The following is a 17,618-nucleotide window of genomic DNA, read 5'->3' as shown; positions in this document are numbered from 1 at the left end:
CAGTGCTGGGAAGGTCAGGCATCGCAACTGCCACCACACTTGGACTCTCCTTGGGGATTTGTGATATCTTCTTAGAACGCACAGTTCTTCGCTATGCTTTTGCCAGCTTAACTCATTTGATTTTTTTAGAGGGAGGAGGGCTTCCATTGTCATGTGAAACTGAACCACTAGTCATGAACATAGGGAAAGACCTTAGCCGTTCCTTGCCACTCCATGTCGTAAATGGCATATTTGCAAGTTTACGTTTCTTCTCAGATGATTTAAATGTTTTTTTAAGGTCATTTTCCTGAACTTTGTAATTTGGGATTGTATGTGCCCTCTACTATGACATTGGGCATCAGCCTTGGCAGACGACATTGATGGCATGTTATCGTCTATGTCATGACTAGTGGCAGCAGCATCAGCACTAGGAGGAAGTGGTTCTTGATCTTTCCCTATTTTATTTTTATCGGAGAAAGTTTGGTCTTCCATTTATGTTATATTGATATATATGTGCGGCTAAGGCGCACACAAACATAGAAAATAATTTTTTATTTTTGTTGGAGACTAGTGCACTTTGTAGGTTACACCACCCTTTAAGAAATGAGCCAGCCTGCTCTTTACTTATGGGAAACAGGCGCACGTGCAGCTACAGTGCACACAATTCACAAAGACAGAAAAAAAAGAATTTTTTATTTTTTGAGGAGCGCACTTTGAGGGTTACACCACCCTTTAACAGACAGACACACGCTTGGCGCTGCTGCTTTGAGGATGCACGTACAGTGCAGACAATTCACAAACACAGAAGAAAATGTTTTATTTTTGTTGGAGTGCACTTTGGGGGTTACACTACCCTTTAACAGACGAGCCAGCCGGCCCTTTACTTATGACACAGGCGCACGCTTGGCACTACTTTGTGTATGCACGTGCGGCTACTGCGCACACAATTCACAAACACAAAAAAAAAAAATTTTTTTTTGGAGTGCACTTTGTGGGTACAGCATCCTTTAACGGACAAGCCAGTCGGCCCTTTATTTATGACACAGGCGCACGCTTGACGCTACTTTGTTGATGCACGTGCGGCCACAGTGCACACAATTCACAAACACAGAAAATAATTCTTTATTTTGTTTGGAGTGCACTTTGGGGGTTACAGCACCCTTTAACGGTCAAGCCAGCCGGCCCTTTACTTATGACACAGGCGCACGGTTGGCGTTACTTTGTTGATGCACGTGCGGATACTGCGCACACAATTCACAAACACAGAAAAAATAATTTTTTTTAGGAGTGCACTTTGGGGGAGCACCCCTGATGCACAGATCACTCCCTGGACAACACTACAGCACCCCTCTAGGACTACAGCCTTTATGGGACACTGCACAACACAGTCCAGCCAGCCCCTATAGACTTTGGATTGGACACAGCCCCTATGACTGCAACTGACTGCACAACACAGCCAGCCAGCCCCTATGACAGCAGCACAACACAGCGCAGCCAGCCCCTATGGACAACAGCAGCACAACACAGCCCAGTCAGCCCCTATGGACTGAGTGGTCACAGCCCCAATGGACAACAGCAGCACAACACAGCTCAGCCAGCCCTAGCTCCCACCCTCCCTCTTCACTGTCCACAGCCGGAGTGAGAAATGGCGCCGATGCGGGGACCTTTTATAGAATCTAAAACCCGCGAGATCCGGAAGGCGGGATGATGACGTTTTGCCTCAATTTCAGATCCGAGTCAGGCGGGAAAAGTCGAGCCTGACTCGAATACGACTCGGATCGGGGGGGGCTCGGGGGGATTCGGATTTCAGAAATCCGAACCCGCTCTTCCCTAATACATACACAACTCTTCTAGCACCAGGCATATTTCTGGTCCAAAAATGCATCTAAGGGCCATATTCAATATGGGGTGAAAAGTCCGTCGCCGATGACATCATTTTCACCTATTTCCAATATCCCCGTATTCAATTTCATTGACTTTTCGCCTGTGCAAATGTAAAAAAATGGGGATAATTTTTTGCTTGCCTTTAGCAGGCAAAAAAAAAGTGCTGAATTGGGGTTTAGCGGTGCAGGCTTAAAAAAAATAGCCTGCACCCCTGGGAATGGTCCCTAAAAAGAATCTGTTTTAAAAAAGTTTTTAAAAAAATAGGGGCACCCCAAAAAATTATTTAAAATTTTGGGGTTTAAAAAAATAAATAAATAGGGAACACACTTCTAAATTGGCGGAATGGGGTCCAGAGCGATTCCCTTATATGCGGCAGGTGTTTTCTTCATTGCAGGAGTAGCGGCAGGTGCATTTTTACAGAATTTTTTAAAATAATTTAAGGGACTTAAAAATATGCTTGCACCCATTTTCAAGTACCCCAAATGTAATGGGCATAGTCATTTTTTCCCCAAAAAAACTTCTAAATGCTCTTCTGCATCACCTTCTTCCAAGCCGCATTTATGCACCTACCGCGGCTATTTAAAAACCCGACTTTCTTCTGCAGGCGTAAACGGGGGTACCCATAGTGAACCCCCATGTCTGGATATCTTTAGGGGGGTCCTAGGATTATTTCTCTTAAATTCCTGTTTTTTTCCGCGGATCCAAGTTTTGCCTGTTCCCGATTTAGCCTACTTTGAAATTGAGTACAGGCAATAGCGGGCACGCGTGCGATACTTTTCTGCCTGTAAAACAGGCGAAGGAGGCGAAAAATCCAGCAGGCGAAAAGTCTGGATTTTTCGCCTCAAATTGAATACGGGCCTTAGACGCAATGTGATGCGACTAGGACGTACTAGGAGACTGTGCTGATTAATTAGATATGAGATACTTGTATATCACTTGTATATCTGTGTGCAACTACAGTCAGGTCCATAAATATTGGGACATTGACAAAATTTTCATATTTTGTCCTCTATTCACCACCACAATGGCTTTGAAATGAAACAAACAAGATGTGATTTAACTGCAGACTTTCAGACTTAATTTGAGGGTAATTACATCCAAATCAGTTGAACGGTGTAGGAATTACAACGGTTTCTATATGTGCCTCCCACTTTTTAAGGGGCCAAAAGTAATGGGACAAACTAAACAATCCTAAATCTAACTTTCACTTTTTAATACTTTGTTGCAAATCCTTTGCAGGCAATTACAGCCTGAAGTCTGGAACGCATAGACATCACCAGACGCTGGGTTTCATCCCTGGTGATGCTCTGCCAGGCCTCTACTGCAAATGTCTTCAGTTCCTGCTTGTTCTTGGGGCATTTTCCCTTCAGTTTTGTCTTCATCAAGTGAAATGCATGCTCAATCGGATTCAGGTCAGGGGATTGACTTGGCCATTGCATAACATTCCACTTTTTAGCCTTAAAAAACTCTTTGGTTGCTTTTGCAGAATGCTTCGGGTCATTGTCCATCTGCACTGTGAAGCGCCGTTCAATGAGTTCTGAAGCATTTGACTGAATATGAGCATATAATATTGCCCAAAACACTTCAGAATTCATTCTCCTAGTTTTGTCAGCAGTCACATCATCAATAAATACAAGGGAACCAGTTCCATTGGCAGCCATACATGCCCACGCCATGACACTACCACCACCATGCTTCACTGATGAGGTTGTATGTTTTGGATCATGAGCAGTTCCTTTCCTTCTCTTCTCTTCTCTTCCCATCACTCTGGTACAAGTTGATCTTTGTCTCCTCTGTCCATAGAATGTTGTTCCAGAACTGTAATGGCTTTTTTAGATGCTGTTTGGCAAACTCTAATCTGTTCTTCCTGTTTTTGTGGCTCACCAATATTTATGGACCTGACTGTACATATATATATATATATATATATATATATATATAGATATATACATGTGTGAGTGTATATATGTATATATATATATATATACATACATAGACGTGTGTGTGGGTACATATATATATATATGTATATATATATATATAAATAATCGATAGATATCGCAGAGCCTCTGATTTGGAATGGCAACCGACCATCGATGGTTTGCAAACCATCGATGGTCTGGCTGAAAACAAGTGGTTTGCCATTGCTGGTGGCCATCAATGTTACGCCATCGATGGCAACCCTTAATCGATGTTTCTAAAATATCGGCAGTTGTGGTCTACACAGATTTCCTCGAACAATTGCTAAACAATTGATGACTTCTAACGATGGTTGAACCATCGATGGTACAGCTGTCAATGGCCATCAATGCAGTATAATATACAAATTGCTATTTTTATGGTATACTGTCTTTTAAAAAATTATTTTTAGTTAATATAAAATAGTGTTGGATAAGTTTAAAATTATGTTCTTGACCTAATTCAATCATAAAAGAAACCGACAATTTTGGAGCGGTTTTTGGAAAAATATTTTGTCAATTAAGTGGTTGAGAAAGTGTGTGAGGCGAGTGTAGACAAGTCTCTCCAGTAGCTTTGAGGGGCATTGGAGCTGGGAGATAGGATGGTAATTTGAAAGATTGTTAGGGTCAGAATTTTGTTTTTTCAGTATGGGAGTAATCACTGCATGCTTGAACAGTGATGGAAAGATGCCAGTAGTCCCGTGCACCCCAAAGGCTTAATCTGGCCCTGATTATATAGACTGCTTTGCCACTAATAGCAATGCTTTCAAAGGGGGTGGAGGTCAGTCAGTACCATGGCTAGCCTATAAACCCTACTTATTGGCAGAGCTTTTCACTCTCATTGCTATAGACAATGCATTTCAAATGGCTTTCTGTTACCATTGAAAAGCATTGCTTTTTCCAATACATGAGAAATCATTAATTTTGCTCAACAGTAATAGATAGATTGGAGAGCTTGGAAAATTGATTCATAATTTATAGTGATGTTAAGTAGTTTTGATTTTTGAACATCTCCCACTGATAAATATTAAACAAAAAAGATGATGTAGTAGTAACGCCGGGCTGCCGGCCAGATGAGTTAGCTGATGCTTACTCAGGTTAGCTGACTTGCTAGGCGCAGTCCCAGGCCTTGCCAATCCCGGAAAATTGGGTAGACGTGCCGTTTCCGGGTACGCCAGTCGCCCCTTAAATGCCTCTGCAGAGGCATAGAAGTGGCTGCGTGCGATCATGCAGGACCCGTTCTGCACATTCGAATAATGGGTCCTGTACACGCAGATTCCCGATAATCGGAATCTGCGTTCAGCATTCCACTTGCGTGCATTGCTGAATCAGGTCCAGAGAGCAGCAGGTAAGATACATTCCAAGTAACTTACACATACAGTACTTTTATACACACAAGCAAAGTTTTGGGAAACCATGTGCCCTTTTATCAAGCTCTGTTACATGCTTTACTCTAGTTTACAAGCATATAGTGTTTGGTTCACAACCTTTGAGTACTGTTTTCTTCCAATTGCTATATATATAGCAACTGACATATCTATACACTCACCTATATGTGTCACTCATGGTACTTAGAACATTGGATTCAGCAGCATAGTTTATCTTGAAAAAAAAAGATGGATATCTCCGAAACTTTGCATCATGTGAAGTCCCATGAGAGCCCAGACTTGGCCTTTCAGTAATACGAATAATAAAATAAAGGAAGTACTTAAAAATATATTAATAACACAAAAAATGTAATTAACAACTGAAGTATTGCTTTATCAAAATAATAAAGCATTTCTAATTCACTTTTTTTTCTGTTATTGTCATCCGGATATAGAAAATGTAAAATTGGAATCCTCAAAAATTAGGCTTCACCACACTTTGTATGGGCGAGCTTCGCCTGAGGCACCTGACACGTTTGTTTCTCTCACTGAACTTTACCTCTAGAGATACTCTGATAGATAGGGAGATAGGAAGAAGACTACTGTAAATTGAAAAGGGTACATTGTCCAGACTCTGCATATTTGTTTATACACTAAATACAATGCATATACTAGTTTTTGTCTCTGCTATTATTTAGGCGGCCAAGAAGTCATAACTATATTTTAAAGTTTTAAATATATTTGGTAAACTGATAGATGAGGAGCAGGTGAGATTGAAGATGTCTACCAGAGCAGGTATGAGCATGTTCTCCCCTGACCATTGCAGTCATTGGATGACCTTGGACAAACTAACCATCACAAGTGCAGCAGCAAGGATTTTTGGTTTTAATGTTTCTCACTTCTTTCTACTCACAACAACATTTTGATGTAGATCAATAAATTCTGTAGCAGCACAAATAACATTTTGCATTCACCCAAGCAAATAGAATAGATTACATGCATTTATCAAATGTTAAAGCAACCCAAATTACTGCATCCAACCATAGCATTGCTCAATATAACCAGAGTAGAGAAACAGATAGACATGATTAGAGATTTTACAGTTTGCTGATGAAACCGTTTGCTCACTAAACTTCTGAGGAAATGGAATTGTTCCATTTGATTATATAAAGGTAAAGATCAATTGAAGGAAATGTTCTTACCTTCTCCTTATCGCTATGGCTGTTACTAGCATTCTGCTGTATAGTCAACTATCTCAGAGATATAAGGCAGATTAAAAAGGAGGCCACTTAAAGACTGTCCTCATCAGTAGCTTTATTCAGCCTGAATTTGCTTTGGGCAATGACATACCAAGCTTTTAAGATGTTTAAATTGAAACTTATATAATCGTAAATCGTAAGCAAGATAAAACTCACTGACCTAATTTTGATAAGTCTTTAAGAAATATATTTGCTTTTCATCTAGATGTGATTAAAATATCTCCTGAGAATACATTAGTACAGAACTTTAATTTCTAGCTAGTTTGCACATTTATATAAAAGGGAACAATAATGGAGTTAAGTAGTTAGTTTACCCTATACAGTAATATAACTTAACATTTGAAGCAATTTTATAGCTTACAGTGTTCGTAATCAATATGTGTGTCCTGTATTTGCCCCACAATACAGTATCTCTGGCAGTGTAACTAGTCAATCAAATAACAAATTATACCAATAGGGTTCCACTATGTATTGTACTCTATGTATTATACACAAGATAGGCATCCTGTGGTTCTCCACGTGTACATATGCTAATGTGCTCTTACAGGAACATTCAGTTGTCTGATCGATGATGAACGATATATCGCGAGTACATTGGCTGGTGTGCACACAACATCATTCAGAGTCATCAGGTCGGTACTGCAGCACAGCCGATGCATCTGAAAGATATATCTGTGAATCTGCATGTGTGTATGGGTAACTGCCCGTACACTTGCTGCAGGAACCGCTGACACTGACATCTCAACTGAGCAGGCAAATTTAAATGCCCACCCAGTAGTGAGGTCAGCCCAGACATATCGAGCAGCCGATTGGTAATATAGCTTACCAATTGATCACTCAGATGGCGGATTAGTCTACTGACCTATCCGTCGTCTCAGTGAGTACCCAGCATAAGCCTGTGGAATACATTATACCCTATAGAAAAATACAGCCAACACCAATCAGGTTTTATATGCATCTGCGCTTTTCATCTGAGGCCATGAAGTAAAGGTCATGAAGTATATAGGTATAATCGAATAAAAATTAAATAATTTTTGTCATTTCTAGTAAATATGAAGCAGAGAGAATTATATTATTGATTATCTGTTCAGTGTTATCCCCATGATCAAATTCACAGACGCTCCTCTCTGCTTATTTTTCTAAGCCATCAGGCACTATCCTGCTCCGGGGGTCTGACATCCACTGCGCTTACATAGTAACATAGATCTCTCCCCCGTCTTAAAGAGGCAGGATGTGGTTTGGACAGTGGGAACATTGCATAGACGGCAGACAGAGTACAAATGTGTAGTGTGTCTCAGAGTGCAGCACTGTATACAATTATATCTGTGTCATGCCAGCAATGGGCAGTAGCTGCAAGAGTTTCAAAAATGATACCTGTGTCCAGCCTGATCACACTGTCCCCACCAGGCTACTACTTTAATTTTACCAAGCTGGAAATATTTTCTGGGGATAACACTGCTGAATGTTTATTTACATTTTGTTTAATGTGCTACACTTTACACAAGATTAAAACAAAATGTATGGTACTGTATAGAATCAGACAATTCCCTAAAAAATATACAGCATACATTTAAGTCAGTACATTTTTTACTGCATACCCCCGAACTGTCCCAACTTTGGCAGGATAGTTCCGCTTTTCAGGCACCGTCCTTCCACCCTATCCACAGGCTGCAGTGTGCCGCTACATGGGGAAGGGGAGGGAGGTTCTGGGACATTCTCTCACCGCTGTTCTGCATAGCAAGGATAGGACAAGTGTTGGGGCTAGATTTAGCTATGGATTGCTTTAGAAGGCCATATTTAATTATATATATATATATATATATATAATTATATATATATATATATATATATATATACACACACACAGTCTAGTCACATAATTCTGACCACCTCCTACATTTGACGTTGGCAGCGCATGGCCCATGAAGTACGTCACATGCCGTGCGCCGGCTTGGTGGGTATATAAGATGTGCGATAGGTCGCCTGCACGCAAGCCTAATTGTTTATATGACTGTGTTGTCGGACACACCGATTCAGTTCCATGAGACTCTGCACAAGAGGTCAGACGAGTATGTGCTGAGCTGTGAGGAGATCAGCAGATGCTTCTCTGACACTTGGGCTCAGCAGCTTCATGGGGATAACTCAGTCAGAGAACGCCTTTTGGAGAGCTCAGCTATATTGGTCTTCCTTCCAGCCGTGCCGAAATCCCTATACAAAATCTGAATATTGGGAGGTACAGTATGAAAATAAACAAGGTGACATACGTCAATAATAGGTGTACAGAACAACAAATGGCAGCTGTGGGGGGTATGATGGCATGTAAGGGCATGAGGGAAGTTCTGATGGCATCTGGGGGCCTGATGGGCATATGGAGGAGGTTTGATTGTGTGTAAGGAGGCCTAATGGCTTATAAGAAATAGAAATTTTTTATATAGGTCTTTTTATTATTTCATAAAATTAAAACAAGTTAAAAGATAGTGAGCTGACTAAACATTACGTACCATATAAATGTCACACAATTTCTTCCAATGATCCAAGTATTGTGTGTACATGAGTCAAACCACAATAAAATGAACAACATGCTGTTAGTATGTGGAACTTAAAAAAAATATTATTAATGTATGTGTTACACATCCAGAAGTTCAGCATGTAGTTTCCTCTAGTCTGTTTCATGATAAATAAATCATTGAAATACTCTTCCTTGTGATTAAAACCTTACCATCTGCAGTATGTTAGAGCAGTCTGTATTCAGTCACATGAGCTTTGTATACCCTATCCCTCACATTTCCTGAAGGCAGGAAAACTGCAACGGAATATAGGAAGGCTTCATGCATAATAGGCTATTACAGCAAAAAATAAAGTACTACAAAATCAATATATAAACAAAGAGACAAAATCTATAGGAAAAAGTGGTTAGACTTAACAAATGTATATTTCCCCTCCCTTGCAAACAAACATTGATATAAATGATTTAATCTTAAATGCATTCATAGAGTTTTTAAGCAATCTCCGAATAACATTAAACTCTTGTACAATAAAAAAAAAAAAAAGAATTGCAACAAATGACACTATTTCACTCCAAACTGGCAAATCGAAATGAATGGAAAAGACTGGTCATTTGTAATAAATAATAGAGAAGAACAGACACAGCACCACTCACCTGTTTGGCTAAGCTGTGATGTGCTTCTACTCCTCCGAGATACTATGGCAACTACTTTGGCACTCAAGCTGGGCCTTCTTTTCTTTCCACTTGTCCCAACTGTACCCACGGCTGTATCGGACTGGCTCCCATCATTGTGTTCTAGCTTGTAGATCTCTCCGCTTACACTTGTGCTCTTTGTAATGATTCTCCCTGAAGATCCCATCCGTCTGCCTTGCATCCTAGGTGTAAATGAACTATATGTTGGGATTAGGAATGCAACAATCTTGAGATTTTGCATATGCGAAATGAGAAGCAGAAATAGATTTATTTCATAACATGGTGCAAATCACACATATGGGCTGAATCCCGTATGTAAGTCAGTAACACTTTAGTACAAATTGCAGCATGTCAGTAAATAAACCCTAGTTCTCTAGCTACAACATTGGGTTAAACAATAAAGCATAATTACTGTAATTCATCTTCATAACCTTATTATTCTATCAATTAATAATCTTATCATATTCTCTGCACTTACCAGTCTGTTAGTAATTTTAAATACAAAATAGCTGACTGAGAATTTGAGCTGTCCTATTTGTTTGTCTACAATCGCCTTCCATATCACATTAAAGTGATATAAGGTACAATTATGAGAAATAATACTGAAAATATACAGACCTACTTACATTGTTATATGCTATACTGCATTTACACAGCTTTATGCTGTGATAATTTATTGTCAGTTCTATTTTATAATGAGTATGAAGCAATCCAATCCAAAAACATACAGTTGGGTTAATTGGATTCTGGCAAAAAAATTAACTCTAGTATAAATGTATGTGTACATGTGGTAGATAATATATATCGTAAGCTCCAATGGGGCAAGGACTGATGTTAATGGCCAGATAGTCTCTCTATAAAGCGCTGCAGAATATGTGTTCGCTATATAAATAACTGTTAATAAATAATAGTGATATCATCAATTGTAAGTAGTATTCAGCATTACAAATATTTCATTTTTGTTTTTAAATAATACTATTTTAACAGTTCAATCTAATGATTTTTTATAGCAGGTTAGAAGTTTACATTTTTTACATTTTGGATTATTTTGAGTTTTCTTTTAAGTAGTTAAACATTTCTCTACATAATTTTTTCTCATCTCTATCACAAGGGGGCAGGATCTGCAGCTGGGAGAAAGAGTGAACTAATTACCTAACGGTCATCAGCTTGTCCGAGAAGGTGAAACAGTGAACTAAGTTCACCATCTGCTGTCCCACGACACTCACATGAGCTGCATGTAAGAGTGATGAGATTACTGGGAGGCTAATCTCCACACTCACTCACCACTGTCCACAACTAGTAACCACTGGAACAAAGTCTTCCTTCAATCGGGCTCTTTGGTAGGACTTCTGTAGTTTTCCAGTGTGATCATTGGGGCACCAGAGGATTCGGTTTTGACATACTGTACTGTAAAAGCATTATTTCCTTGCCAATGTACAAAATTTGGCTAGGTACATATACATTTACTAATAAAGTGTATTTAACATTACCTAAAAGCAAAAAGCCACATGTACTGCTGGATCAATGCTATATTCTTTATCCCCATAAAGCATGTGCCCCTCCTTATTAGGCCAACTTCAGTAGATTAGAGATGTACTGTACAATGCAGAAAATATCCTATTTACTGTATAGCTTAATATGTACTCAATCACAAGGTAGAGTAGACATAACCATTTACATACAGGCTATGGCGGTGGCACATTATAAGGCCTGTATGGACTGGGGAGTATGTGAAAGGTTGGTGTCTGTAAGTTTTCTTTTTTTTTAGCTGTGATCACTGAAACAGAGACAATTTTTACACTTGGCGCACCATATTGGGGCAATCCGGAAATTTTCTATAATTAAGTTTCATTATTATGGAGATGTGTAGGAGGAAACAAGCAAACTATCGTTTGTTTCTCCATAAATCATCCTACAAAATAATATGGAAAAATTCAAGAAATATACCCTGTAAAATAAGATACTAGAAGTTTATAGCAATAACAAATATGGGCACATCTTTGAACCCGCTTACAAATACAAGTACCCTGGTTGGATCAGGACCTGAGCCGTTCTGTTTAATGCACTTCCCTGTCAAATATTGGTGATTCCTATGAAGAAAGCTCCTTTACATACACATTGAGCTGGATCCAGTGTTAGCTGCTGCATAAGGTCTCCTATGATAAGAAACACTACAATACACTACCACCATGCTAAAGTTGATTTAATAGCAGTCATAGAGGCAGTGACAAATTAACAATAGGGGAGCAAGGGGCTGTCGCCCAGGGTCCCTTACTTTTTTTTGTGGGGTGGGGGAATCACGCAGTCTCATTTTTGTATTATTTTTTAGCCAAGGTCTTTGCCATTCATTTCAATACCCACTCAGATTCATGGGGCAGAAGCTCTAGTTACATGAATGGGAAAAGCTCTGTACAAGCAAAAAAGGTGCATTCTTCTCACTCATCTCACTGCTTTTGAGAGTCTGAAAGCAGTGAATTTATTTTTGCCAGTTTCCATGGTGACTTACTAAATAAATCTTTTCATATATTGCCAGTCTTCTACTAAATTTTGCTATACTAATGTATGTATTATTTTAAATCTAAAGTAAAAATACTATGGGCTCAATCCAACTATCTGCACTTGACAGCAGCCCAAACCAATACGGCTCCAAGCAAAATTGTTCGAAATCGGGTTTGGAGCAGGCCGCAAGGGGTGCGAGATGCAGTGTGGTTGCCGGCGTTTTATGGCTGTGGCAACGGCAACTCGCACCCTTCACAAACAATTGGATTGACCCCTATTTCTGAAAATCGTTAGTAGACTAGATTTGACTGGACGAATTGACTGATTAGAATCTACGAGGTATATTTACTAATGTGCAGGTTTTTAGAAGTGGAGATGTTGCCCATAGCAATCAATCAGATTCTACCTATCATTTATCTAGCACCTTCTAGAAGATAATAGCTAGAATCTGATTGGTTGCTATGGGCAACAACTCCACTTCTAAAAACCTGCACTTTAGTAAATATACCTCTGCTACCAAATTAACCACACATAATGCTACATACTCTACCATTTTCCCATTTTATCTGGCTTATACTGTATACTTTATTTATTTATTTTTAAACCCTTATAAATCGAAGTAAACTATATTCCTGTATTTTCCACTATAGCTATATGATCCTCATAACATGTTATCTAATAATGTAGATGACATGTCTGCTACTATGACATCCAGATTAGATTTTTAACTGGGGAGAAGTTATCTAAGCATGGCACAGACCATATCAGTGGTATTAAGATGACATTATTGGAATACAGGTTGAGTCTCCCATATCCAAAATTTCGAAATATGGAATATTACGAAATACAGAATTTTTTGAGCACAACTGAGATTAGTGACACTTTTGCTTTCTGATAGTTCAATGTACACAAACTTTGTTTAACCACTTAACTGACAATTTTTTTTCTAAAAACCTCTCAGAAATTGTGTTTTATTTTTTAAGTTAATCAGGTGAAGAACATGTTTTTCAACTTATCCAAAATGATTTAATAAAAAAAGTTTTTTTAAATTTTTGTAAATAAAAAATTAGGATCATCGGGAAACTAGCGACCTCATATTCACAGCGGCTTCAGCCACCAGGTACACTCTAGGGGGTGATCAATTTACTTTTTCCCAGTGGCTGCTAATCTCTGCAGCCGCTGAGTGGGGGGTCCTGTTATGCTGACCGATCAGCAGCACAGCAGACACTGGGGGAGGGTACAGGCAAGCAGAGGGACTGGAAGGTCCCTCTGAGAGCAGCAGCTGCGGGAAGATTCTCTTCCTGCAGCCGCCCACACTGTTTATCTGACTGGTCGAATTATTTCGACCATATCATATAAAGCACTGCCTGGTGTGGTGGGAAAATTGCGACCATGCCAGGCAAGTGGATAAGGCACAGAATTATTACAAATATTATATAAAATTATCTTCAGGCTGTGTGAAAAAGGTGTATTTGAAACAAATGAATTTCCTGGATGTACACAAACTTTGTTTGATGCACAAAATTAGTACAATATTGCATAAAATTACCTGCAGGCTATGTGTATAAGGTGTATATGAAACATAAATGCATCCTGTGTTTAGACTTGATTCCCATTCCTAATATATCTCATTATGGTATGCAAATATTCCAAAATACGGAAAAATCCGATATCCAAAATACTTCTGGTCCCAAGCATTTTGGATATGCGAGACTCAACCTGTACCAGTTTTTGTATTACCATATAACATTTTAGTGATTGCTCATCCATGAAGTAGACCAAACAATTTCCCAGCACTTTAACTGAGGACTTCATGATAGCCCATTACCTAGAACAATGACTATTAAGTTTAGATACATGACCATAGATGTAAACTACATCAGTGACACAGTCAGTACATAAAAAGAAACAAGTCTATCTTTTTCTAGATGTTGTTTTAATCAAGAGAAAATTAAAACTAAAATGCCTAGTGCCTACTGGTATGTAGAGGCTAGCACAGGGGCCTGGCATTTAGAACTACACAACAAAAACTTGGAGCCCCTACCATCTACAGCACCTCAGTAACAACTTCCCAGTTTAAAATTAAATACCCAAAACCTGGGCACTCTGGCACTAGGTTGCTTTTGGCAGCCAACGTTAAATATTTAATTTTTCATATTTGAACTTTATTTTACTAGTTTCTCATACTTATAATTGTATTTTGAACTGTAGTTGCAGCTCTCCATGTACTTTAGAGGAGACGGTGATGTCCGGCCCAGCTCTTAATTTTTCTGCCTTTTCTCATTGCAGAGTACTCTGGAACTGACATCTCTTCACTTTTTAATTTATAACGAAGGAGGGTTCAATAATGAACTAGCACTGAGTGGATCTGGCTTTCAACATGGAGGATGTGCTCTGGAGCTCAGGCAGTAACCTTTCTCCACTTTGTACAGTAGTAAGATGTTTTTTTTTAATGGCCACCCGGTTGATAGAGGTATACTGGTCTTGGGAAAGGTCAGGTACTAACGCCTTATATAGGGTTGATTACAACCATGGATAGAATGGTTTGTTGGGGTCTTGTATTATAGGCAAGCAGGCAAGCCCTCTCTGAATTGGACCAGAGAGAGGAACCTCCCTCAGCTCATGCCACCTCCTTCTTGGAGAGCGTTAGCTAGTGCTGTTCATTGATGGAGGCACTATCGATGAGTGACTGTTTCAAACAGTCATCAGAAAACCTGTACATGCACAGAGAAAAGTATCCCATGGCCGTGTGTACCCAATGAATAAATTAATAAACTGCGCATCAGCAAGCAGGAAGTCGGGCCAAGGAAGCCAAAGTGCTCAACAGCTCTTCAGGCAATCAAACACCTAACCTGGCATCCCACAAGCTGGGCACATTTCCAAATGAGGCAGCAACCATACCGACACCATGACCTTGCACCATGGGTGGCAGCATTGGTTGTTTTTGGCTCAGTAGGACTCCGACCTTTTGTTGTACATCATGTGATAATATGCACTTCTGTCACCAGTTATGCTTTTACTCCATTTACAGCTTTCCCAATCTTCTATAAATTATACTTTATTGCAATACTGCTCTACTTTCACATTTCTAGTGATGAAATTTAAATGATACTGAAAATTCTCTATAGCTACAAGAATGTAAATGTATTTGAGTGCATCAATCTCAGTTGTACTTTCTGCAACCAAATGGAAACAAATAAATCAAGAGTTTAAAGTTGTGATGTACTATTGCTGTAACAGTAATACTTTCACCACCATCGATTGAAGAGGTTATTAAGAGCAACATTACAAGATATCTTTTATTTTACATTTGATTAAGCTTGAAAAAGAGTAATACATCATTATTTGGCAGCAGTAGCTGTTTATGTGAAGAAAATTATCCTAACAAGGTAGAACCATTGATAATGCCTTAGTCGTGATATATTAAGTGTCTGAAAAACACTTGTATGCTGTTCGAAGAGTTTCCAAACGTTTGCATAGAAAAGCCTTTTAAGCCATCTTAACTGTTTAGTGCTGTGGCAGTACTTGTAATGTCGCAATATCTGTTGTGATGGTAGTACAGATTAAGAACATTTAAACCATGTCTTATTCTTGAATAAATATTTATAGAATCCTGGAGGGTTATTGATATTGCAAGGGTGTGATTGGAATGCTGCCAGGGAGTTCTGGGCAAATGAAAGCTCCTTCCAATGATAAAATACACACAATAGAGGGAAGGGAACAGAAACACAAACAGATGAGGGAGAGGGAAACAGACATGGGGAGACAGAGTGAGAGCACACACAAAGGAGAGAAAGAGATGTGCACAAAAACACAGACACATGCAAAGTAAAACAAACTTAACTGTGTTGAAAGCGGAACAGGAGAAAACTCACCTCAGTCAGTCTACTCTCCTATTCTGCTCTGAACTCATGCAGTCTCATCTGGAGACACCCATTGCTCACTGTTACATTGTAACAGTCTGCATGCAGATCCAGAGTCAGATTAGACAGCAGAATACAGTTACAAAGACCCTGGGACACTTGGCACTGCTGAGTGCAGAGGGGTCCATGAAACCATTTACTGTAAAGCTGCGCACCCTGGTATTGTGGAGGCTGACTCTGCACTTTCAGGCTAAGGGCCTCATTTATTAACAAATTAAGTTCTTATTATCACTTGTTACTAATCTTAAATGATGCTCTGACCAATCAGCTACTGTAACTTTCAAATACATGACAGGAGCTGACTGGCCTTGGATGGAGATAAAGTAGAAGGAGATAAAAAGGTCTATTTAGTAAGCAGTGTTAGGAGACAAAGTGAAATGAGATAAGGTACCAGGCAATCAGCTCCTAACTGCCATGTCACAAGCTGTGTTTGAAAAATGACAGTTAGGAGTTGGTTGGCTGGTACTATATCTCCATCCAAGGCTTAGAAAATAGACACCAAAGTTATGTCCATTCATTTTATCTCCATTCACTTTATCTCCATCCAAGGCTTAGTAAATAGACCCCTGTGTGACTACGCACTGCCTTCTCTATGACTGGTAATAGGCAGCACGGGGACAATGTTGTGGCCAGAGTCAGAAGGTGCTGATTTGAGTAAGGGGGGAAGGAAGGGGGTTGTTTCAGGACAACTGGCAATCCCCTCACACCCAATATATTGTACATATCAGTTCTCCCCTTTCTGTTAGATAAACATGATTTGTTTCCATAGAGACCATTTGAAGAATCCAGCACAAGTGGACCCAAAAATAAACAGAAAAAAACACCTTTCATATATCATACCGTTACATAATCATTAGTGAACTAAAGTGATGCAATAATTAAAAAGTGCATAAAAAGACTTAGGGCCTTATTCACAGTAGGATGCAAATGGAACAGCATAAAACTGCGAACATGGGTCTGACGCTACTGGGGTACAACTAGGTATGGTTTCACTATGTGAACTGAAAATGTGAAAAATCACAATACACAATGGAAACACGGTACAGTTAGAGCAGATAGTGAGTTTTCACGTGGACAGGAGCATATGAAATGCTAACTGATGCACACTGAAACAGATTTCTTTTTTTTTTTTTAATGATATCACATCAAAACATGTGTGTGGGCTCCTCCGCCCCTAAGGGATTCTTTATATGAGTAAAACAAGTGTGCACAGCAGTGCAAAGTGAGATTTAAAAAAACTTGCAGTGTTTTTAGTGATTTTGCATATACTGGTGTGTTTTCAACACAATCAAATGCAGTTATTGCCATCAGTGTGCAATTTAGATCAGGGTTATTGTACCCACCACTCAGAGGCTATTTGTGACCACACACCCACACCATTCCCTTACTGTACTTTGGCCACATCTGCACCCCCACTGCCTGCATCTGTATGACCATTCCAGCTCCAGTCATGGCCCCACAGTTATAGGTAATTGCACGTCTTTCGTACGACTGATAAAAGATGTACATTGTGGAAAGATACGCAAATGCACTAAAAAAAGTGCAACTTG

General features: G+C 39.4%; 1 protein-coding gene across 15 annotated transcripts in view; it reads right to left on the bottom strand.

Annotated features, from left to right (window-relative positions):
• The window catches only part of RIMS1 (regulating synaptic membrane exocytosis 1), a 417,175-nt gene that overhangs the window by 76,463 nt on the left and 323,094 nt on the right, over positions 1-17,618 (bottom strand). For 9 of the 15 annotated variants that reach the window (XM_088471345.1, XM_088471265.1, XM_088471230.1 and 6 more), the window contains one exon: positions 9,608-9,828. The exons of the other annotated variants lie outside the window; for them this stretch is intronic. In XM_088471345.1, the coding sequence (XP_088327471.1) occupies positions 9,608-9,828 (221 nt within the window). The remainder of the gene's footprint in view (positions 1-9,607; positions 9,829-17,618) is intronic. 15 annotated transcript variants of the gene reach the window in all.

The sequence above is a fragment of the Taudactylus pleione genome, unplaced genomic scaffold (assembly GCF_031769625.1).
Source record: "Taudactylus pleione unplaced genomic scaffold, aTauple2 ptg000015l, whole genome shotgun sequence".
In the NCBI taxonomy this organism is placed as follows: Eukaryota; Metazoa; Chordata; class Amphibia; order Anura; family Myobatrachidae; genus Taudactylus; species Taudactylus pleione.
Note: the sequence above shows the minus strand (reverse complement) of the source record. Positions and strands in the feature narration are given on the sequence as shown.